This window comes from Panthera tigris, chromosome F3, assembly GCF_018350195.1.
Source record: "Panthera tigris isolate Pti1 chromosome F3, P.tigris_Pti1_mat1.1, whole genome shotgun sequence".
Classification (NCBI taxonomy): Eukaryota; Metazoa; Chordata; class Mammalia; order Carnivora; family Felidae; genus Panthera; species Panthera tigris.
The window spans coordinates 42,522,896-42,546,876 of NC_056678.1; the positions used below are offsets into that span (position 1 = coordinate 42,522,896).

The window sequence follows — 23,981 nt, forward strand, 5'->3', positions numbered from 1 at the left end:
TTAAAAAATCAGAAGATGTGGTGACACTGTGTCTGCATCCCCTCCTGGCAAGAATGGGCGGGAGCTGAGTAGTAAGAGCTGGCCCTATTGCTAAGGCGTGCATTCTCAAGTTTTATTCTTACAGCCACTCGCCCTACTCACATACACATGCGCCTGGCTCGTGTAAGTATTTACGCTTGTAACCCCAAGTCTGAACCACGGTTGGACCCTTGGGGTGCACTACCTGGTATTTACCTGTATATTTATCATGTCTTCCAGGAAAGTTCCACATTGGCCTTTCCACATCTTAGGCCCATTTGGGATGCCCCACAATGCCTAGCACAGCAACTTAAACTTAGGAGTACGTTTGGTGTAAGGTAAATGAGGATGGTGATAGTAATGAGAAGTAGTCTGTCTTTTCTTAAATGATCCATCACCCAATAGCCCTATTACCCACGATGCGGACTCATCTGGCATTATGACCCAAAGCCATAGGGCCTGAGGTCCCATCTTGATGTAAGTAGCATGTAGATTGCGGAGGAGAGACAAGGTTTGAAATGTATGGAGTTAGAAGCTAGTCTGTGGAACATTCAGTCATCACGTGTAAAATTGGAAGTGAAAAATTCAGTCGTCACTAATACCTACAGTAGCAGGCGTCCAAGACAGACCCCGGTGATGTCTGCCTCCCATTATTCATACCCTGCTGAAACTTACTGCAAAACAGCTTTACAGAGGCATTGGGAACTGTTAAAAAGAAGCCAGGCCTCTAAGCACTGACAACCATTAAAACATATTCAAGATACATTGTAAAGTGGGGGGAGAAAAGCAAACTGCAAAACAGTATGCATAGCGTCGGCTTGTTCATATCTCAAAAATACTGTGTTTCACTCATTCCAAAACATACATCCTTTCAGCTGTTCATATCTCTGATCAGTGGCCGGTCAGAGTTTAATTGACGGGTTTTTTTGTCTTAGAGTTCCGTAAAACAAGATGTGTCTTACAATCAAGGATCCCTTAGATTTGATGAAATATGATATAACTATATATAGTATACCAATCAGACCAGGACTGGAGCTTGTAAAGCCCTAGCCTGAAAAACCCTTCAGCTGTGTGGCAAGACTTCTGCTAAGTTGAAAAACCCTAGGTGTTGTGGCACAGACAGGAATTGGTTACCAGGAACCTGCTTGGCAGGCCTGGTTGACATGGCAATCAGAGTATTGTCATGTAAGGCAGGGATGGGACTGGGATTCTAATGTGCCTTCTCACTATGAAAGGAGATTAAACGCCCAAGAGTGAGGAGCCCCCGGACTGCTCTGACCTGGACTAGCTGAGGCTCCCACACGAAGCCGGTAGCTGGCAGAACAAGCCTAAGAGGAAATAAAAGGTGCCTGCAGTCCCATCCGCTTTAGACTGTCAAACGTATGCTTTCTTAGTAGCAGCACTGTATCCTTCACCCAAGTTTGGTAAAATGTTGCCATCGAAGGAAGCTCTGTTGAGCCACCAACCCAGAGGGGATCTTGGGCTCCTACTGTATCAAGAGTAATGGATTTAGATAGATTTGCACACAAAAGCGTTAGAATATATGCTAAATTAGTGAGAGATGATTTTGCAGGAATGAAATTAATGTTGAGTTAAACGTTCTACAGTTCTGTGTTATTTAAAAATTTTAAAAACGACTCATATGTATTTCTTTTATAATCAGAGAAAAAAAAAAAGGTAAACACATTCAAATTGGAAAGTAAAGGATAATGTTAATAATGAAGTGGCCAGATGTTTTTTCCCTTTCCATACTCCAACCGTCATGAGCCTTGTAATGAACATGAATTATTTTTTCAATACAAAAACATAACAGAAACCCATCCAAACTCAATTTCACCTCTTCAAACAAAAATAAATGCACAGATGCTTCCACGCTGCGTGGGGAAAGTAGTTTATTTCTAAATTAAAACTATACACGGTTGAGGCGGTTTATTCATGAAGCAAATTCTTTGGTAAGAATACACTGAGGGCCTACTGTCTATAGACACAGTTCTCGCGGCTTTCGCGCTTATTACCTCACTCAATTAAAAATGAAAAGGAAAACTTTTTTTTTTTTTTAAACCAAAGACGGTTTCAAGAAACCCGTAAGTTCCTGAAACGCGTTCCTCGCCAGGGAAGTTACCCCGCGTCCTAGCTCCTCCCCTCTCACGTGACCCTGCGACTCGGGGAAGCCATCTTAAGCCTCGCCTCACAGAGGAAACTACATCTCCCAGAATGCTTTCTCCTTGCGTCGTGCTGGCACTTTTACTGGCCGGGTCCTAGAGCTGAGCCTGTAGCCAGGCGCCATCTTTGACGCTGGCAGTCTTGGATTTCTGCTGGTGTTGCTGCTGTGAGGACGGCGGGCGGTAGCGGCTAAGAAAGAAGAAAGACGTGGCAGCAAGCGGGAGTCGGGGACAGTGTCGGCGGTTCGGTAAAGTTTCTGTTCTCTGGTAACTAGACCCGTTTTTTGATTCCCGGTGGCTCGGGGCAGGGGAGGTGGGGGAGAGGGCGAGGGGAGTGGCCGCGGCCTCCCCTCGCCCCCGGGTTGCGGCCTAGCCCGGGAAGTCAGAGCGGGTCCTTTGGCCCCGCCGTAACGACCCCCCCCTTCCCCCACCTCCGGCCCGCCGCCCTCGCCGGGGCGAGCTGGGAGCCTCGGGCTCCCGCTCACAGTTCCCGTCCACCCCACCCCCACCCGCTGCACCCCACCCCCACGGCGCCTGCTCCTTTCCCAACAACCTTCCTCCCCTCCCCCACATCCGGTGTTGGCGAAACCGTAGGAGCCCGCCGCAGCCCCGGAAAGCCGGCTTGTTCCCGACTCCCGAAGAGAGAAGTGACACTAGATCTCTTTCTTCGCGACAACAGTTTCCCCAGTTTAGCGGTCCCCCACTGCCTAAATCAAACTGAGTGCCAGGAGCTGAATTTACCTACTCTCATTCCTCTCCAGGGTCCCACTACTTGGGAGACACTCTCAAACTCCACATACAGAAAGCCACCGACCTTAATCCGGTATCCTACACCCCTTCCTTACCTTAATTAACTCCCACCCCAGCCCTCCGCATCGGAGTCAAGAACAACAGGGACACTTCCGTTCTCCTTGTAGGATTGATGAAACCGTAATGAAGAACACCCCCTAAGCTCCCATAATCGGTGCGGATTCCTATGGGGAAGGCCCATGTTGTTGACATCTTGCAGGCCTTGGTTCTGGACCTTGAGAAGGAGGCTGTGGAACTAGTGATAGCGATGCTTTTTAGGGTAAATGTATGTAGGTATTGGGGGAAGGGGAGGGATCAACCGAAAAGCAATGAAAGTGGTTTACAGCTCAGATTTCAGTTCTTGCTGCTCCTATAGAGTTCAACTCGCGAGTTACTCCTTTACAGGCAGTAAAGCTTCCCCAGTCTAAAAATGTGGCAGAACGAAATTTGGATTAACTCTTGATACAAACAGTAAATTGAAAATGCAGCTTGTGAACCTTACACATTTTTACTCCCAAATTCCTTTTTTTTAGCCACCTGCATTTTTAAAAATTGAATTATTGTTACTTAGAGCTGAAAGGGCTCAATTAGCGTATGCTGTTAATGACCAGTATGTGGAGTTTGCTTTATATTTCCCGGATTTGACTTTTTGGGTTGTATTGTCAAATCACAGTCCTAAGTGATGAATGTTGAATGATGCACTATGTTTTTGTTTAAGTGAGGTTTCCTGAAATTAAATAATTTCAGAACTAAGGGAAATTGATGTTGCTACCATGACGCATCCTAAAAATACACATTTTAAAAGCTGAAGGCATTTCAAGCAGAGATAGTTCTTGATGAACCAGACAGAACATGGACCTGGGATTTGGAAGACCTGGCTTCTAGCTGCTACTAACTCTATGACTCTGGGAAGGTGGCCCTCGGTTCCTTTTTTCTATAACACGAAGAGATTGGACTGTTTGAATTCAGATTCAGAGCTCAGAAGCTGGAAGGGATCATAAAGCCCTATAAGAAAGAGTTTGGGAATGTTCTCCATTGCTGTCACTTTTCTTCCAAAAATAACCTGGCTTGGAAGTCATTGTTCCAAAGGGAATTTGATTCCCCATAGAAATTGGAGACAAGGTAATGCGATTAGAGAGGAACAGCTGTATTTCTGCTTGAGTGATAAACCCACTAAGAGATTCTGGGACGAATTTTGGAGACCTAAAGAGAATGAGTGTATGTACCTTAAGCGCACCAGTTTCCTCGCTTGCTCCTGGCCGAAGATGCAGCACTTTTAGCGGTGCTGGGATTCTGGGATGTGTTCCTATTAATTCTAACACAGATGAAGATGATGTGGTAGAGGGGAAGATGGTGGCCGAAGGAATGGATAAAGAGGCAAAATTGCCTGCTAAAAAGAAAAGGAAGAAGGGTTTACGGATTAAGGGGAAAAGGCGAAGAAAAAAACTGCTCCTTGCAAAGAAGTTTAGTAAGGATTTGGCATCTGGGAGGCCTGTTGCGGATGCGCCTGCTCTATTAGCTTCCAGTGCCCATGAGCAGGATGAAGAAAGTCTTTTCGAGAGCAATATAGAGAAACAGATCTACCTACCCAGCACCAGGGCCAAGACCTCCATTGTGTGGCACTTCTTTCACGTTGACCCCCAGTATACCTGGCGAGCTATTTGTAACCTCTGTGAAAAAAGTGTCAGCAGGGGTAAACCAGGCAGCCATCTGGGGACATCTACTCTACAACGACATCTGCAGGCAAGGCATTCGCCTCACTGGACCAGGGCCAACAAATTTGGAGTCACTAGTGGGGAGGAGGATTTTCCTTTGGATGTGCCTTTATCTCCCTCTTCTGCTGGAAGCAGTGGAAGCTTTGAATATATCTCTACTGATCCATTAGATGAAAACAGAATGGGTAAGAAACGTGATAAATCGGTATCTGATGCCCTGAGGGCAGAAAGAGGGAGATTTCTCATCAAAAGTAACATTGTCAAGCATGCCTTAATTCCCGGGACAAGAGCCAAGACATCTGCGGTTTGGAATTTTTTTTATACTGATCCTCAGCACATCTCAAGAGCCGTGTGCAATATATGTAAACGGAGCGTGAGCCGGGGTAGGCCAGGTTCTCACTTGGGAACTTCAACGCTTCAACGACACTTGCAGGCCACACATCCCATCCATTGGGCCGTTGCCAACAAAGACAGTGGTGCGGCTGGGAATGGATTAGATGAGACTGAGACTGAGAGAAATGATCTCCTAAGCGATCCTCTGCATGGAGAGAAGTCTACAGGCAGCCACAGTTTAACAGCCGAGGACCTTAGTGACTCTGATTCAGATGAACCTCCTGTATTAGAGGTGGAAAATAGTAGAAGATCTGAGAGTCCTAATCCTGTTGCAGAGCAAGACACTCTGACCCATGCACAGGAGAGAGAAACAACATATTCCGAAAATTCAGTCTCAAGCCAAATAAGTCAGGCAATTATTCAGATGATTGTGGAGGATATGCATCCTTACAACTACTTCTCAACCCCAGCCTTTCAGAGGTTCATGCAGATTGTGGCCCCCGACTATAGATTACCGTCTGAGACTTACTTTTTCACGAAGGCTGTACCTCAATTGTATGATTGGGTCAGAGAAAAAATTTTCTTAACTTTGGAGAACGTTCAAAGCCAAAAGATCCACTTGACTGTAGACATCTGGACCCACGACCCATCCACGGACTATTTCATTGTGACTGTACACTGGGTCTCTTTGGAAACTGCACCTTCTAGTAACGGCAGGATCCCCAATTTTAGAAAGTGGGCAGTACTTTGTGTGACAGGTTTGGCCAAAGACTGTTTGATAACCAACATTTTACAAGAATTAAATGACCAGATTGGTCTGTGGCTTTCTCCTAATTTCCTCATTCCTAGCTTCATTGTTTCTGACAATTCTTCTAATGTGGTACACGCAATCAAAGATGGTGGTTTTACCCATGTGCCATGCTTCCTGCATTGTTTAAATATAGTCATTCAGGACTTCTTCTGTGAGCACAAAAGCATTGAGAATATGTTAGTAGCTGCTAGGAAAACCTGTCATCATTTTAGTCATTCAGTCAAAGCCCGTCAGATACTGCAAGAGTTCCAAAACGATCACCAGCTCCCGTGGAAGAATTTGAAGCAGGATGAAACTGGCCATTGGATTTCTACCTTTTATATGTTAAAATGGCTCTTGGAGCATTGCTACTCAGTTCACCATAGCCTTGGCAGAGCCAGTGGAGTTGTGCTCACCTCCCTTCAGTGGACTCTAATGACTTACGTTTGCGATATTCTGAAACCATTTGAGGAGGCCACCCAGAAAGTGAGTGTCAGGACCACAGGATTGAATCAGGTGCTACCCCTAATCCATCATCTACTTCTTTCTCTGCAGAAACTCAGAGAAGATTTTCAAATAAGAGGTATTACTCAGGCACTCAATCTGGTGGACAGTTTATCTCTGAAACTTGAAACTGATTCCCTCCTGAGCGCCATGCTCAAATCCAAGCCTTGTATCTTGGCTGCTTTGTTAGACCCTTGCTTTAAAAACCGTTTGGAAGACTTTTTCCCTCAAGGTGCTGATTTAGAAACTTACAAGCAGATCCTTGCAGAAGAAGTTTGCAACTATATGGAATCGTCAGAGGTCTGCCATATTGCGACTTCAGATGCTTCTGGTCCCTCAGGCATCGTAGGAGCTGATTCGTTTACCTCATCTATAAGAGAAGGCACCTCCAGTTCAGGGTCTTTTGATAGCTCAGCTGCAGATAATGTTGCCATTGGAAGCAAAAGCTTCATGTTTCCTTCTGCCATAGCAGTAGTGGATGAATACTTCAAAGAGAAGTATTCAGAGATCTCAGGAGGTGGTGACCCTTTGATTTACTGGCAGAGGAAGGTGAGCATATGGCCAGCTTTGACCCAAGTTGCCATTCAGTATCTGAGCTGCCCCATGTGTAGTTGGCAATCTGAATGTATCTTTACTGCAAATAGCCAGTTTCATCCAAAACAGATCATGAGCCTGGACTTTGACAATATAGAACAGCTGATGTTTTTGAAAATGAACTTGAAAAATGTTAACTATGATTATTCTACATTGGTTCTGAGCTGGGATCCTGGGAATGAAGTTATTCAAAGCAATGAAAAAGAAATATTACCTTAATTTCTTTTTCCTTTTTCCATTTGAAATGGGCAACTTGTTGCTATGTTACTGTATCCTAATTGCTATAGTTGTTAAACATAGTTACACTAATTATTCTTAATACACACATCTGGGGAAACCTGAAAACACCAAAAGTGCTGAAAATTCCTCAGAGGTAATAATGTTGACAGAGAGTGAAGATTAAAAATTTCACAGTAGTAACTCAATATAGCTGTCACTTGAAATTTTGTTTATACCAATTAAGAGAGAAAAGGTATTTTTTAACTTAAAAAATATAGTGCAGCATTGAAAGGCTTTAGGCTATTTCTGGCTGGTAGATTGAATTGTAATTGGTTTTAAGTAAAAAAAAATTTCTCCCATCGTGGGAAATTTGATTTCTCTGAAACCAATGAAATTGAAGGGAAAACATACTAAGCTGGTATTCCTCCCCGTCTCTCCCATTTTTCTGTTCCTTTAAAAACCCTCATCCATACTTACAAGTTGGCAAAACCAAAACTCACGAAATTTGGAAATTTCTAATTGCCTCCTCATACTGGTCAGCTTTATAATTTCAACTTACTGAGTGTGATAGAGTTACCCTTTATATTTAGGGATTGGATCTAAGTAGAAGGGGAACATTAGAAAACAATTGGGAAAAATTACTAAAATTACTTTTAGTCTTTGAGTTGCCTTTTTAAAGCTTTATAAAATAGTGGGAAAACAATAAAATAAAGACTGTATGGGTACTTTTTACACATACGGGCAAATGACATAATAGGTTTACAGAAATTGAGAAAGATTGAATGGGAATTGGAATAAAAGCCCCAGGAGCATACTTTTGACAAATGCAGTGTCCGTGTCCCAAAGAATGTTTCTCATTGTAAGTGATCTTAAGTGTCTTAAGATATATATGCTGAATGATCCATAATACTGTATTCTTAACTGTGAGATTGTTCTTTGGCTTTTAATCTTAGCTAAACATAAGCATTCAGTATTTTCAGGTGTTAGGAATCACTGCCTCACTGGTAAAATAAGAGAATTGATCTCAGTGACCTTTAAAGTCCCTTTCCACTCTTAAAGTATGTTTCTGTGGTTGAGTGGGAGGCCAGAGAATGATGACTTTTAGTGAAAGTCTATTACAAGTTTCAGACTGAATAACTAATGTAAGATCCCAATTTTTCCTTTTTTTCATTTTAGATTTGGGGATATTCCCTGCCCAAAAATTTCCTGGAAAATTGACTAGTATTAAGTGTGAGTAAAAGGTGTCCACTTTTTTTTAAGTTTTGATTTTAGTTTTGTCTTGGATAGTATTTGGCAAGATTTAGCCTAGAAACTATGTAGTACTTATTACATGAGAATCAAAATTGCTTTGTTACGGGGCTGGTTTCAAAATTTAGAACTCATTTCTCTGTATCAAAATTGTTCTTTTTTTGTTTTTGGGGTTTTTTTGTTTTTTTTGTTTTTGTTTTTGTTTTTTAAATTCTTAAATGGTAAATGTACCATTGTGCAATGAAATTTCAACTCCCAAAGTTTACCCTTTTACTAACTGGAGTAAATGAATAATTACAAAGTCTTTAGTTGTAGCCATCATTTGTAAAAAAAAAAAAAAAGAAAAAAAAAAGAAAAGAAAAAAAAATGAAACCGGGCTGCATAAGCAAGCCTTTGCAGGGCCAATATTGAATGTTATACCAGTGACACTGGTGTTGCTGTAAAAGAAGAAAAAAGAAAATCCTCCCTTGGATAGAAGCTTTCTGTATTTTGACAGTCCCAGTTCAGGATGGCTATAATGCTGCTCTGCCTTCTACAGCTTGCTGCACCACTCTGTAGTTACTCGATAACTATACGTTTCTATCTTTTTTGGTTAAACACTCCCTGAAGATGATAAAGATGATAATGATGTACATACATCCGTATTAGTATTATACACATTGATACATGTGTAAGGATCTCCCTTCATGTTTACTCTGTGGGCTGGGCGAAATTTAGTGTAACATACTGGTACACATCATGATACTTTGGTATAAGAGTAAGTTCACTATTTTTATAATGAACCCAAATCTGAAGGCTTTTATAGTGTATTTTAAAAGGGAAAACTTACCCAAATGTTTTATTTCTACACATTTGTGTATATGTGTGTGTGTGTGTATAAGCCAGTTAGTATGTATGTATATGTATATTATATACATAAAACACTATATTTTTTCGTACAAGTATGCTTTTATTATACAGATAATAAAGATGGGGGAAGGTTTCTGTTTTTTTCTTAATAGGTGAAGAAATCTTGAAGACCAGAAATTGGATCTTATTGAATTTTGGTGTTCTTTTTCTTTTTTCTTTTTCTTCTTTCTTTTTAAATTATATTGTTCGGCTATGGAAGATGGATTTTTTTTTTTTTCCCAATAATCTTTTGAATCTCAAGTTCATCTTTAAATGAACTCTCTTTTTGTTGGTTTTTTGTTTTTGTTTTTGAGGAGATAACTAACCCTAGCTGTCTCCAGTCTGACAAAGGTTATTCAAATGGACTTAATCTCCCAGTAGTTGGGAGATGTTTTAAAAACACCTCCTGTGTTTGAATTGTGGCTGAGAGGTTTCCTTGGCAATGTGAGGAGGAAAATTCTTTCTGCCTCATTATTATTAATTCATGGATTGAGTGTTGGTTCGACCTACAGGCGTAATAGATTGGAACTCAGTGAAGACACAGAGGTTCCTGTTGAGAGCAAGCAGCTAATGTAAGTGTGGGAATGGGGTTTTTCTTATTAAGGGAGTGAACATTTTTGTAATTTAAGGCATAATTTTCCTGGGTCAGTAAGAAATTAAAAAGCCATTGTCAAGCCATTTTTTTCTTGTAATTATTTACAAGCTTTTGGTTTGGGGATGGAAAAACTCCCCCCCCCCCTCCTTTTTTGATAATACATGCACATTATTAAAAAAGTAAAAACAATATATCACCTAATAGTAAGAGGTGATTCCATGTCCTCTTAAAAAAGCACCATCAGGGGCGCCTGGGTGGCTCTGTCGGTTAAGCGTCTGGCTTTGGCCTGTGTCTCCCATCTCGCCGTTCCAAGTTCGAGCCCCACTGTGGGCTCTGTGCTGATGGCTCAGCTTGGGGCCTGTTTCAGATTCTGTATCTCCCTCTCTGCCCCTTCCCCATGCACGCACTGTTTTTCAAAAATAAAATAAACATTAAATTTTGTTTTTGTTTTTTTTGTTTTTTTTTAATAAAGCACTATCAAAGGGTGCCTGGGTGACTCAGTCAGTTAAGCATTGGACTCTTGATTTCAGCTCAGGTCATGATGTCATGGTGAGATCAAGCCCTTCATCTGGCTCTGCATTGGGTATGGAGCCTGCTTGAGATTCTCTCTCTCTCTCCCCCTCCCCTTCCCCAGCTTGTGCGAGTGCTTTCTCTCTCTCTCTCTCTCTCAAAAACACCATCTGTAGTTTATCATGACATAGTTCCATGTCCCTGCACGTAGATCTGCCTCATCTGTTTTTTTAATGACGCGATAGTGTTCTTTTATATGGAAGTGCTGTAGTTTAATATCTCTCACTGATAGACATTTGGGGCTTTGCCATTAAAAAAAAATAATAACCGTCCATCCAGTTAACGGCCCTGTACACACATCTGTGTAAACTCTTTCCCTAAAAACAGTTTTCAGATGTGAATTAATACAATTCTCTAAAGAGGGTGTACTAGTTTACGTGAGTAAAGATGTTTTTTGAATTTGTAAAAGTTCTTGATATATCCTTTTAACTATGGTGATGCTAGGAAAGGTTCCCCCCCACCCCTACTCCCGGCCCAACCTGAGCCTACTAAAAAAATATCACTCACTTAGGGGCACCTGGCGGCTGGTTAACCGTCTGACTTCAGTTCAGGTCATGATCTCATGGTCTGTGAGTTCGAGCCCCACACTGGGCTCTATGCTGATAGTGTAGAGCCTGCTTCAGATCCTCTGTCTCCTCTCTCTGCCCTGCCCTTGCTCGCTCGGACTTGCTTTCTTTCTCTTTCAAAAGTAAATAAACATTTTTAAAAAAATACCATGCATTTATTTTCCAGTGCTTGGTTATATTTTTTATATTAATAATGTAATCTAGAACTACCCTATGATCCAGCGATCAGACTACTAGATATTTACCCAGAGAACACAAAAATAGTAGTTGAAAGGGACACATGCACCCTAATGTTCATTGCAGCATTATCTGCAATAGCCAAATTATGGAAACAGCCCAAGTGTCCATTGATTGATGAATGGATAAAGAAGATGTGGTAAATGTATACAATGGAATATTATTCAACCATAAGAAAGAATGAAATCTTGGCCATTTGCAACAAAATGGATGGAGCTAGAGAGTATTATGCTAGGGAAAATTAGAGAAAGACAAATATCACATGATTTTACTCGTGGAATTTAAGAAACAAAACAAGCAAAGGTGGGAAGAGAGACAAATCAAGAAACCGACTCTTAACTATAGAGAACAAACTGATGGGTGGGGGAATGGGTGAAATAGGTGATGGGAATTAAGGAGTGCACTTGGGATGAGCACTGGGTGACGTATGGAAGTGTTCAATCACTTTTGTATACATGAAACACTGTTCATTGACTAATTGGAACTTAAATAGGAACTTAAAAACCAAAAATGTAATCTAGGGATTATACTAATGTGGCATTGCCTCTCCGTCCCATAAACAGGGCAGCTGTCCTTTTTGCCGAGCACAGTTACCAATTTAGAATCTTTATTAGTATAGAGCTTTAATTAGCGAGCTAAAGCCTCTTTGCTCTCTTTGCTTTTATTACCCTGGAACCTTTTTGTATAAAGCAGAAGGTTTTTTTGTTGTTGTTGTTTTTTCAAATGGGAGGCCAAAGTTTTTTAAATTTCAAATGCCACTTTTTTCATAAGTCACATTTATCCATGGACTTGCTTGAATTCTGTGGATCTTACATTCATTTGTTTGGGAATGCTACATTTAAATGTTCTATTTCACTCTGTAATAGCAATAAGTCTTGTTTTTTCTTTTCTTTTTAACGTTTGTTTATTTTGAGAGAGAAAGAGCACGAGTAGGGGAGGGACAGAGAGAGAATCCAAGCAGGCTCCTTACTTTTGGAGACTTACTATCTAAAACTTCCAAGTCCCGAGATCTTGAAATGTACTTTGAAAGGACATATCTAAGGTCATAATCTTCCTTTTAAATTCTGGTGCATAGCATTTTGTCTTTCGTCATTTAGAGATTCAGATGATGTCATGTCAAGTCTGATTTTCTTTGTTGTCAGTCTGCTTTTTCCTAGAAATTCTGTGTGATTCTATCTTCACTCCTTGGAATTTGACATTTTCAGCCTATCTCTGGTACAGTAGAGATATCTTTAAGGTTTTTTTTAAGCAATCTGTACACCCAGCGTGGAGCTTGAACTCACAACCCTGAGATCAAGAGTCGCACACTTCACTGACTGAGCTCGCTGGGAGCCCCAGTAGAGATGTCTTTAAAGAAATTTTCTGCCTGGCATTTGATGAGCCCCTTTTAATTTACAGACTCAGGTTCAAAAAAAAAAAAACAACTCAAGTTTATTCAGTGTAGGGAAATTTTACTGTATTTTATTATCTCTACCAATTCCATTCCTTTTTTTTTTTTTTTAAGATTTTCCATTGTATAGAAATTGAATCTCCTGGAATTATTTCCATGTTATATACATTTTCTTGTGTTGATGTCTTTCCGCATTCTGGAAGATATCCTGACGGTGATACTGTACAATTAAGTTGTGTTTTTCATCAATGTTTATTCTGCTTCCTGTTCTTCTTTTGAAATCTCGGGGGAAGAGGCTAGAAATTTGCGTTTTCTTATTTTTTGCACTTTCTTTTGCTTCTCTGTTTCATAGCAATATATTCATTTGTATCAAGCTGTGTCCTTAGCATGAAGATTTTAAAAGAATTTCTTTTTCCTACATTAATTCAGGAGTGGGATAGGAGAGTTACTCCTCTTGGCTTCCTTTCACTATTGAAAAGTAATCCGGTTTTTCTTGGCATCATGAAAAGTTTTTTTCTTTTAAAACTTAAGAAATTTATCAGTGTGCATCTTGGTTTTAGGTCCTTGCAAAGTTGGGGTAGTGCTGATTACTGTCAAGTTTTGTTTTTTTAATCTCTGGAGATGGCTTTTGTTTTGTTTTGGGCTGTTTTCTTGAATAGCGGTTATATTCTTTTTTTTTCCCCCTAGTGAAAGTTACAGAAGTTCAGTGTGTAAAACAGATATATGAAGGAACTGTTCTGTTGAAACATTAGTAAGGCAGTGCCCATCTACTCAACGTTCAGTCTCCGTGCTCTGTGCCCCTGTGAGGGAGTTTTGCAGAGCCTAACTAAAACAAACAAAAAACCACTCTAATTTGCAACAATTCATGCTGTTTTGCTATTATTTCTTAAGTACCATTTTGTTTGGGATGTTTTCAGGAATGAAATTGACCCCTGAACCTTTTATTTTCCTTTCTAACATTTTTTTCTTTTGTAAAACGTTTTTATTCTTGTCTCATTAATACTTTCTCTTTTTGTATATGTATCATTGTAATTATTTGGATATCCCTTAGAGACTTGATCCCATTTGAGGTAGTGTTTTAAATTACCTTTTGGTGTACCTGCTGTTACAGAATGCACTCCCCGTGTTTAGGGTCAGGGGAATCCTCCTAGTGGATCAGTGAGGTGCTATGAAGGGTCCAATCTTTGTCCAATTCTGTAGTGGATCTGTGATGGGCAGGCCGGTTAGGACAGACTTAAATTTTTTATTATGTCTGTGTTGCATTGTATTAGAAAATTTAATGTTCTTATGAGCATAAAATAAAATATAATAAATAGCCACCTGTAATCCTGCCAATCACCCTGGTGGTAACTACTGTTAATAGTTTGGTCTCTGTTCTTCCAAACTTCCTGTTGCTTCATCTTCACCGACATTTAGTGCTGTCAGTGTTCTGGATTTTCACCATTCTAAAAGGAATTTGCAATTCCCTAATGATGGATGATGTTGACCATTTTTTTGTGTGTTTATTTGCCATCTGTGTATCTTTGGTGAACTGTCTTTCTAGATCTTTTGCCCATTTAAAAAAAATACGTATTTTTTTTGAGAGACAGAGCCTGTGTACTTGAGTAGGGGAGGGGCAGAGAGAGAGGGAGAGAGGATCCCAAGCAGGCTCTGCGCTGTCAGCACAGAGCCTGACACGGGGCTCAATCCCACCAGCTGTGAGATCATGACATGAGCCGAAGTCAGAAGTCTGACACTTAACTGACTGAGCCACCCAGGCACCCCTTTGACACTTAACTGACTGAGCCACCCAGGCACGCCTCTGTGCCCGTTTATAATTGGTTTGTTCATTTTCTTATTGGTGAGTTTTAAGTGTTCTTTTTATATTTTGGATACCAGTCCATTGTGAGTTATGTATTGTTGCTGTTTTTAATGTTTATTTTTTTTGAGAGAGAGAGACAGTGTGAGCAGGGGCTAGGGAGCAGAGAGAGAGAGAGGGAGACACAGAATCCAAAGCAGACTCCAGGCTCCGAGCTGTCAACACAGAGCCCAGTGTGGGGCTCGAACTCATAATGAGATCATGACTTGAGGCAAAAGTCGGCCGCCTAACCAGCTGAGCCACCCAGGCGCCCCTCAGTTAGTTACATGTTTTGCAAAGATTTTCTGCCAGTCACTTGTCTTCCGTTTTCTTTTCTTTTATGTTTATTTCTGAGAGTGAGAGAGACAGAACACAAGTGGGGGAGGGGGAGAGAGAGGGAGACACAGAATCTGAAGGAGGCTCCAGGCTTCAAGCTGTCAGCACAGAGCCTGATGAGGGGCTCGAACCCATGGATTGCAAGATCATGACTTGAGCCGAAGTCAGATACTTAACCGACTGAGCCACCCAGGCACCCCCTTGTGTCCCGTTTTCTTAACAGCGTTTCCACAGAAGCCTCAGCAGAAGCACCTTTAACATTCATATTTCCAGCAGTAGTTTCTTCTAGGCTTTTCTATGGCGTGCCTCCAAACTCTTCTAGTCTCTATTCATGACCCAGTTTCAAAGCTTCTTCCACATTTGTAGGTGGTTTTTCAGCCACACCCCATTTCCCAGTACTCAAATCTGTATAATGCTACATATTATCACGTCACATGGAAGTACTATAACTTTTTAAAACGACTCCAGTTTTTGAACATGTGGGTGTTTTTTCCATTATTAGAAGCAAAGTGATGATGAACTTGATTGAATATTTACCTCGGGATAAATTCTAGAAATGAAATTGTGCATCACAGCATATGCACATTTAAAGGTTTTAGTATATGTTTAGTGGCACTCTTAATTCCTAACCTAGGTTGCTGACTTCAAGGCTGGTTTTTATTGTGGTCTGCTATTCTTGGATTAGGATTATTAGTGGGAGATATGATTGAGTTTGATTTCATTTCAAGTTGTAGATCAGTGTTTCTGAAACGTGGTCTTCTGGTATATATGAATTTATAGAAACCCTTTCCAAATTCTGGCAGGTGCTCTTACCGTGTGTTTTTATTTCTGTAGAAGCTTTCTTGAGTACTTCACTGTGAAGGCCAGGGTATGGCAAGAGCAGAGGGTGGGATGTTGGTAGTTTTGTGTATTTTATGGAAGGAATCCCAAGGATGACTTGCACCTTGTTATAATTGGTGTGCAACTCTGTTTTTGTCAACCATGATTTCTTTTTTTTTTTTTAATTTTGCCTAATTTTTTTAAGTTTATTTTTGAGACAGAGAGAGGCCATGTGTGTGAGTGGGGAAGGGGAAGAGAGAGACTCCCAAGCAGGCTCCACACCGTCAGCGTGGAGCCTGATGTGGTGCTGGATCCCACAAACTGAGATCATGACCTGAGTTGAAATCAAAGGTTGGATGCTTAACCTGCTGAGCCACCTAGGCACCCTGGTGTGCAACTCTTTAACCATCTTAATTCCATAAGCTAGCTCTACAGATGTATTCAGGGGTAATTGTTTCATCAGTTATTCTAGTGAGACAGCTTTTCCCACCTACTTGTATACTTTTGAATTAAAAATGCTTGTGAAAATATTGGGACTTTTGTCAGATGAAAAAAACCTAGTTTGGGGCGCCTGGGTGGTGCAGTCGGTTAAGCGTCCGACTTCAGCCAGGTCACGATCTCGCGGTCCGTGAGTTCGAGCCCCGCGTCGGGCTCTGGGCTGATGGCTCGGAGCCTGGAGCCTGTTTCCGATTCTGTGTCTCCCTCTCTCTCTGCCCCTCCCCCGTTCATGCTCTGTCTCTCTCTGTCCCAAAAATAAAGTAAAAAAAAAAAAAAAAAAGTTGGGAAAAAAAAAAAAAACAAACCTAGTTTGTCAGATACGTAGATTTAGCAAATATCTTGTGTAAAATAACGTAAATCCCATCAATAATCTAAAATTAAATTATTGGGCCACCCGGGTGGCTCAGTTGGTTAAGCGTCCAACTTTGGCTTAGGTCATGATCTTGCAGTCTGTGAGTTCGAGTCCCTCATCGAGCTCTGTGCTGACAGCTCAGAGCCTGGAGCCTGCTTCGGATTCTGTGTCTCCCTCTCTCTCTGTCCCTCCTCTCTTGTGCTCTGTTCCCCCCCCCCAAAATAAATAAACATTAAAAATAAAATAATAAAATGTAGATTATTTATTGAGTTAGCAATGCTTATTTTATGCTGAAGTCATGTAATGAGCACCGTAGAGAATACAAAAGAAGGGCATGGCTATCCTTAACAAAAATTTTACATTATAAATGAGAAAGTATAATATTCACATAAGAATAAAATACTAACCAGTGCTCACTAAGCCCTGCACAGGTAAGGACATATTCATGCAATTAAAATTTGGTTTTAACAATGTGATCTCAGTCAAGGTGATTTGGAGGAAGAAGTTGGCAGAATTTATCTGAAGTACTTTAATTCATTGTCTCCTCATTTTAGGATTGCATTTTAAAGACGATTTCTGTGATTGAGTGGTCTTTTGGAAGATTAAACCCATTTCAAGAGGACTTGGAGCTGGTCCTCGCCTTGAGGAAGCAGTGGCTTGTTTTCAAGAAGCCACTTCTAATCTGAGGATCTACCCAGCATGCCTAATCAAGGAGAAGACTGCTATTTTTTTTTCTATTCTACGTGTACCAAAGTAAGAATTGGCATCTCTAAATCAGTTCTTTCTACAGTTTCTCTAATAAAACTTGATAAGATTTACCCAGTATACTAAGTTTTTATGTTTTGTTTTCCTCAACTGTTCATTGTCTGCTACCTGCTACCATTGTTTAAAAAGAGAATAGCAGTCCTGGGAGACTTCATCGTTCATCCTTGTTTTTTCTCCTCTCGTATGTTCTTCACTGCCCTTCACGTTCTACAAAAGTGGAAAGGTTTACAGCGCATAGGCATCACTCACTGTTCTCTTATTGATAATTAATCTGTTTGGGGCGATTTCGGAATGAGGAGTGCTTTGGCCCAGCTTGCAAACTTTGATTTTATTTACTTTGCATTAAATGAATGTGTGGGTTGTATTATACTTCTAGAAACTATCGTGGGTTGAATTTGACTTTTTTTCTTCAGATTTCCTGCTGAGTCATCAAGCCATTCTTCCAAATACGCTTTTGCAGCATTTTTTGCTTTTTCTGTGTCCAGACTTCCTGTTTTTCTGCTTGATTCTTCTGCGGCTTCATTCAGATCTATCCACTTTTCTGCGCCTTTATGACTAATTCTATAGTTGTGTATGTTGTTAAAAAAAAACTTTTTTAAAATCATCTTGGTGCTGTGTTTAAAATGATCAGTTTTGGGGCGCCTGGGTGGCGCAGTCGGTTAAGCCTCCGACTTCAGCCAGGTCACGATCTCGCGGTCCGTGAGTTCGAGCCCCGCGTCGGGCTCTGGGCTGATGGCTCAGAGCCTGGAGCCTGTTTCCGATTCTGTGTCTCCCTCTCTCTCTGCCCCTCCCCCGTTCATGCTCTGTCTCTCTCTGTCCCAAAAATAAATAAAAAACATTGAAAAAAAAAATTAAAAAAAAAAAAATAAAATGATCAGTTTTGAGCAAAGCCCTGATCACATAGCAGGTTGCACAGCAGTAGTGTTCTGTTTAAGATATTACCATTGTATAAAGTATATAATGAAGCATAGACTTAAACTGAAATCCTAATCTATTAACTTTCTGATTTTCCATCAAAAGCTAGTTACACAAGTCAAGATGTATTGAAACGGTTTTGAAGAACTGTAAAATGTATTTTTAAAGTGTACCACTTTAAATACTCCCACTTATCTTTTTGAACCCCATCTCTCAGCTTATGTCACTTACGTTATAAAATCAGATGAAGGATACTGTCAAGGAAATTATATATTTGTTGACCTCAGATTGTTCTTGTCTTCCCCCTGCACTGTGTTCTACCTTGCCTGTCTCCTTACTCCTTTGTGTTTGTCTAGATGCCAGGAAACTGTTACAATGAACATTTCACGTAGGCTCTGTTTTGGTACCACAGTTCTTTTCTGTATTCTCTTTGTTTACAGGGTGACAGCTGTCCATTCCGTCACTGTGAAGCGGCACTAGGAAATGAAACTGTTTGCACACTGTGGCAAGAGGGGCGCTGTTTTCGACAGGTGTGCAGGTTTCGGCACATGGAGATTGATGTAAGGTTTCAGTTTGTACTGTAATATGTAGTCTGGTGTTGTGATGGGCCAATGCAAAATACAGGGAGGAAATGACATTTTATGTAATATGCAGGTTACTTTTTTTTTTGATGAGATAGTGAAATTTCTGTCATAATACTCACCTAATAACTTGATATTTTGGAGTATTGGTATCATTTTCTAGGAGGCAGTTTGGTAATCTGTCAAAAGTGTAAAAATTTTGTATGTGTCACTGGGGAGTATTTTTGTTTCTATGTTTATTTTAAAACCATCTCAGACTTAGAGGAAAGCTGCAAGTACAGTATAAAACGTTTTTCTGAGCCACTTGGGAGTAAACTGTCACCTCCAAATACGTTCATGAGTATTTCCTACAAACAAGAAGGACATTCTCCTACATAACCATAATACAGCCATCAAAATGAGAAAATTGGGGCACCTGGGTGCTCAGTCAGTTAAGCATCTGACTCGATTTCAGCTCAGGTCATGATCTCCTGGTTCATGAGACTGAGCCCCGCATCAGGCTCTGTGCTGACAGCGTGGAGCCTGCTTGGGATTCTCTCTCTCTCTCCTTCTCTGTCTCTGCCCCTCACCTGCTCTCACATACACATGCACATGCGCTCTCTCACTCTCTCTCAAAATAAGTAGATATATGTTTTTTAAAAATGAGAAAATTAACATTGGTATATTACCTTCATTTAATCCAGAAACCCCATTCACGTTTCGCGATTGTATCAGTTACATCCATTAACGCAGAAGGAGCAAGTCCAGAATCTAGTGTTGTATGTAGTTGTCCTCGCTCTCATTCTCCCTCAGTCTAAAACAGTTGTTCAGTCTTCTTTACTTTTCATTTGCCTTGACATTTTGGTAAGTATAGGCCAGGTATTTTCTAGAATGTCCTGCAGTTTGGGTTTGTCTGGTATTTCCTCATTACTAACTTCGAGTTATGTATCTTTGACGGGAGTATTAGTTCTTCTCATTGCATGTCATTAGTGACACAGTCCTATAGTCTTTAATTATCCCATTACTGGTGATGTTAAATTAACCCTGATCCCTTCATTAAGGTGGTACCGGATTGCTTCACTATAAAGTTTTTCTTTTTGTAACTAATATGTATTTTGTGGAGAGGTACTTTGAGACCCTGTCATTGCCCCATTTCCTACCAAACTTTCCGTTTTTTCCACTTAGTTACCTATATTTGTGTGAACTCAAGGTTTTCTCTTTTATTCAATGTGTTACACTCCATTACTATCATTTTTTTTTATCAAGTTGACCCAGATTTGCCCTTCAAGCTGACTTTTGTGTCCTTTTGATGTTTACATCATTCTTTGAACACCTTTTTGCTTTCTAGCCTAACAAGATTTTTTATTAGGCTCATCCTGTATTTTTCCTCCTCCAGCCCTGGAATCAACCATTTCTCTAAGGAGCCCTGGATCCTATTAGTGAAGAATGCTATATGTATATAGAAATAAGATTTGGGTAGCTCCTGGAGTCTCACTGCTTCCAGGCCTGCAATGGTCAGAACAGGGGAGTATATAAGTGTATTCATATAGACACATTTACCTCATTATTTATTTTTTATGTCTGTGTATTGAATCAAGAGTTCACAAAGATGCCTTCAGTTCACCAGCACTGCAGAGTTTATTTAGTCTAGGCTCTCCTTTTCCATACTTGTAACTCTCTTTTCCAAAAGTAAGAAAGTTGCTTCCCACTGTCCTTAACATCAGCTGATTTTATCAGTCCCCTGGTTCCGTAAGCCAGTGTCGTATCACAGCCTCCTCCTTCCTCTCAGGCTCTGACATCACACATGAGGCTGCTGCTCTTCCACAGGGACATCTTGCTCACCTTGTGTTGGTTCCGACAACCCTGTAACAGGCTTTGTTCCTTGCTCCACCCTGAGGACCTCATCTTCACCATGCTTGGACCCCAACATACTGCTCCTCTCCCCACGGATGCCCTTTTCACACCTTTGGTCTCTGATATCTGTGTTGGAGAGCCCTCCTATGTGAGATGCCTACTTTCTCACCCTGCGTGTATTCGGACTCTGTGGCAGGTCCCCACTTGGGAAGAACCTACCTTCCTTACCCTGCTTGGTCATTGCCCATTCTACGCTGGCCCTCCATAAATACACACTCCCTATCCTTCCCTGGGATCCCTTCTGCACGGAAGCCTTGCTCACCCTGCTTGGGCTCCATCACTGTGCTGGCCACCCTCCCAACTCCTTCTGGGTTCTGACACCTTAGGCCAGTTCCGCCTTGTCACGTGATGCCTTCCTCATTCAGTCAGGCTCCAACACCCTGCTCTGGGCCACATGCCCAGCGTGAATGCCTACCTCTCATCTCTCAGCCTCACCTAATGCCCTTGGACTACATTGTTTGAGGGGAGGTGGGGAAGGAAGGAAGACTGACCATGCACTTTATATGCCTGGGGTTACAGAGCTACTCCAGGTAGGTTCTAGATTTATGGCCTCTTAACTGCATTCTGTGCTGCCTATCTTCCAAAGAGCAGGGAATTCACTAAATAAATTCAGAGAAATACTCTGCAGCTTTTGAAAATTAATGTACTGGCAAAGTATAAATTGGCACAACTCCCTAAAAGGCGTGGTGTGTCAGAGTCTCTAAGAACATGTACATTTAGAGGGAAACCTGGGTGGCTCAGTTGGTTAAGCGTCAGACTCTTGGTTTTGGCTCAGGTCGTGATCTCACAGTTTGTGGGGTTCAAGCCCCACTTGTCATCCATGCTGACAGCACGGAGCCTGTTTGGGATTCTCTCTGCCTCTCTCTCTCCCGTCCCCTGCTCATGCTCTCTCTGTCTCTCTCAAAATAAATAAATCTGAAAAAAAAATTTACATTTAGATATACTCTAGAACTCATCAGGAGACTCAGCATATAGTTGTATTTCATGGCTAAGATTTATTACAGTGATGGGGAGGTACACTGATTATAAATGAAAAAAAGACACAGGCAGAGTCTGGAGGAATCCATGTGCGGTTTTCTTTTATGATCTCCCTCTCATGACGGGTCACACAGAGCACACACTTCCCTGGCAATGAAAGTGCAGCACACGTGTGGGATGTTCCTGCCCAGGGAAACCCATTAGAAACTCAGCATCCAAGATTTTTAATGGGGCTAATCATGTAAGCACCCTCTACCTATCACATTCCAGAACTCTGGACTCCCAGAAGGATGGCAGCCTAAGACATGTTATTTGCACAGTCTAGGCACCGTGATCAATTAACTGACTAGGAACATTCCAAGAGCCAAGTTCCCACATGCCAACCAAGGGCCAACTTAGCAAGCAGGCTACCTAAGGATAGCAGTCTTTGGGCTGTATCTTCAAAAATACTGTATGATGGGGTTTTGTTTTGTTTTGTTTTTGTGTTTTTAGCTTTGTGTCATCTGTGCTCATATGTGCAAAAGGAGATAGATGCAGAATTACTCATAATTTGTAATGATAAGATATGTGAAATAACCTAACCCTCATTTAAAATAAATTTGCTACAATTAGGAGCGTCTGGGTGGCTCGGTCGGTCAAACGTCTGGCTTCGGCTCAGGTCATGAGTCTCATGGTTTTGTGGGTTCGAGCCCTGCGTCAGGCTCTGTGCTCACAGCTCGGAGCCTGGAGCCTGCTTTGGATTCCATGTCTCCCTCTCTCTCTGCTTTTGCCCCATTTGCACTCTGTCTGTCTCTCTCTCAAAAATAAATAAAACATGAAAAAAAATTTGTTAATAAAGTAAATTGCTACATTCATACAGTGGAGTACTGGACAGCTGTTAAAATTTTTTAAAAGGGAAACTTTATTGATAAGGAAAGATTGGGATATATTGTCAGTGAAAAAGCAAGGGGGTAGAATAAGGTGCATAATATGCTACCATTTGGTAAAAAAAAAAAAAGGGGAGAAGAATTTATATTTGTTTTTCATTTGCATATGTATTTTTAAAATCTCGGGGGGTATAAAAGAGAAACTTAAAACATGGGTCATCAGGGAGTGGGGACAGGAATGGAAAGGAGCGTTTTTACTGTAACCCCCTCTACATGCAGTTGATTTTCATTATTCATGGGTTCCATGTTTGCAAATTCACCTACTTGCTAAAATTTATTTGTAACCCCCAAATCAATACTTGTGTTTCATGGGCCATCTGCAGATATGTGCAAAGCATTGAAAAACTTGAGTCACGTGACCTACACACTCCCAGCTGAGATGGAACAAGGTGACACTCTGCTGGCTTGTTTTAGTTCTCATACCATTAGCAAGTGTCCTTTTTGTGGTCTGTTTAAAGCCACGTGTTTTGCATTTTTGTCCTTTTTCTTGGTGATTTTGCTGAGTAAAATGGTTCCCAAGTGTGGTGCTGAAGTGCTGTGTAGTGTTACTAAGTGCAACAAAGTTCTTAAAGTGCCTTATGTAGAAAATACCTGTATTAGATAAGCTTCATTCAGTTGTGAGGTATAGTGCCCTTGGCCTTGAGTTCTGTGTTAATGAATACACTAAAAAAGGTGTCTTTAACCACAAACACCCGTTCAACCGTGCTATATTGATTATTTGATAAAAATGTGACCAGAAACTTGCAGGAACCTGACTAACTTAAACTCTGTATTTCCCTTAGGAGCAGTCTGGTTCACTATTAGCTAATTTAGTATTCGTAGTGACTTCATAGATTATAACTACTGCAAATAATGAGAATCAGCTGTATGTCTTTGGACGATGTGCTGTATTACCTTTTAAATATTAAAAAAAAAAATTCTGTAGGAGAATGTTACTAGGGAGGATCTGTTGCTAAGTGAAAAGTGAGTACACTTATGGAATACTTGTAAGTTTTTAAGTATACATGTAGACATTTATAATTTTTCTTCTTCTTTTTTATTTTTAAATAATAAACTCTAGACCCAACATGGGGCTTGAACTCATGACCCCAGAATCCAGAGTTGCTCTACCAACTAAGTCAGCCAGGCACACCTTTAGTTATAGATACAGATATAGATATATATTTGGAGAGAGAATTCTGTATTTCTTTTTGGGTAATAGCATAGCAAGCATTTATTACCATTTTCCAAGTGGTTTTCATTGTGTATTACTTTTCATTTAGAAACAAAATCCAGTGGGGTGCTTGGGTGGCTTAGTTGGTTAAACATCCAGCTCTTGGTTTCAGCTCAGTTCTTGATCTCAAGATTCATGTGTTCGATCCCCACATTGGGCTCTGTGCTGACAGCTCAGAGCATGGAGCCTTCTTCACATTCTGTGTCTCCCTTTCTCTCTATCCCTCTCCCGCTTGTGTGTTCTCTCTCTC

At 40.9% G+C, this 23,981-nt stretch overlaps 2 protein-coding genes across 12 annotated transcripts in view; both read left to right on the forward strand.

Moving 5' to 3' along the window:
- Positions 1 to 1,271: 1,271 nt before the first annotated feature.
- The window catches only part of ZC3H11A (zinc finger CCCH-type containing 11A), a 45,402-nt gene continuing 22,692 nt past the window's right edge, over positions 1,272 to 23,981 (forward strand). The window contains exons 1-7 of one of the 11 annotated variants that reach the window (XM_042975367.1): positions 1,273 to 1,363; positions 2,086 to 2,447; positions 2,942 to 3,003; positions 8,301 to 8,365; positions 9,773 to 9,832; positions 17,015 to 17,213; positions 18,581 to 18,700. In XM_042975367.1, the coding sequence (XP_042831301.1) occupies positions 17,160 to 17,213; positions 18,581 to 18,700 (174 nt within the window). In that variant the 5' untranslated portion in view covers positions 1,273 to 1,363; positions 2,086 to 2,447; positions 2,942 to 3,003; ... (1 more) ...; positions 9,773 to 9,832; positions 17,015 to 17,159. Of the gene's footprint in view, positions 1,364 to 2,085; positions 2,448 to 2,714; positions 3,250 to 8,300; positions 8,366 to 9,373; positions 9,833 to 17,014; positions 17,214 to 18,580; positions 18,701 to 23,981 lie in introns of those variants that run through there. The other 10 variants (XM_007086514.3, XM_042975364.1, XM_007086512.3 and 7 more) reach the window with 10 other exon arrangements.
- ZBED6 (zinc finger BED-type containing 6) lies at positions 3,256 to 8,989 on the forward strand. The gene has a single exon (XM_007086519.3). It carries the CDS (start codon positions 4,182 to 4,184, stop codon positions 7,122 to 7,124), a length of 2,943 nt encoding a protein of 980 aa, XP_007086581.1. The 5' UTR covers positions 3,256 to 4,181; the 3' UTR covers positions 7,125 to 8,989.

What these genes read in the sequence shown, in the direction of transcription:
- ZBED6 (XM_007086519.3), top strand. Translation starts at nt 4,182, where the DNA reads ATGAGTGTATGTACCTTAAGCGCACCAGTTTCCTCGCTTGCTCCTGGC.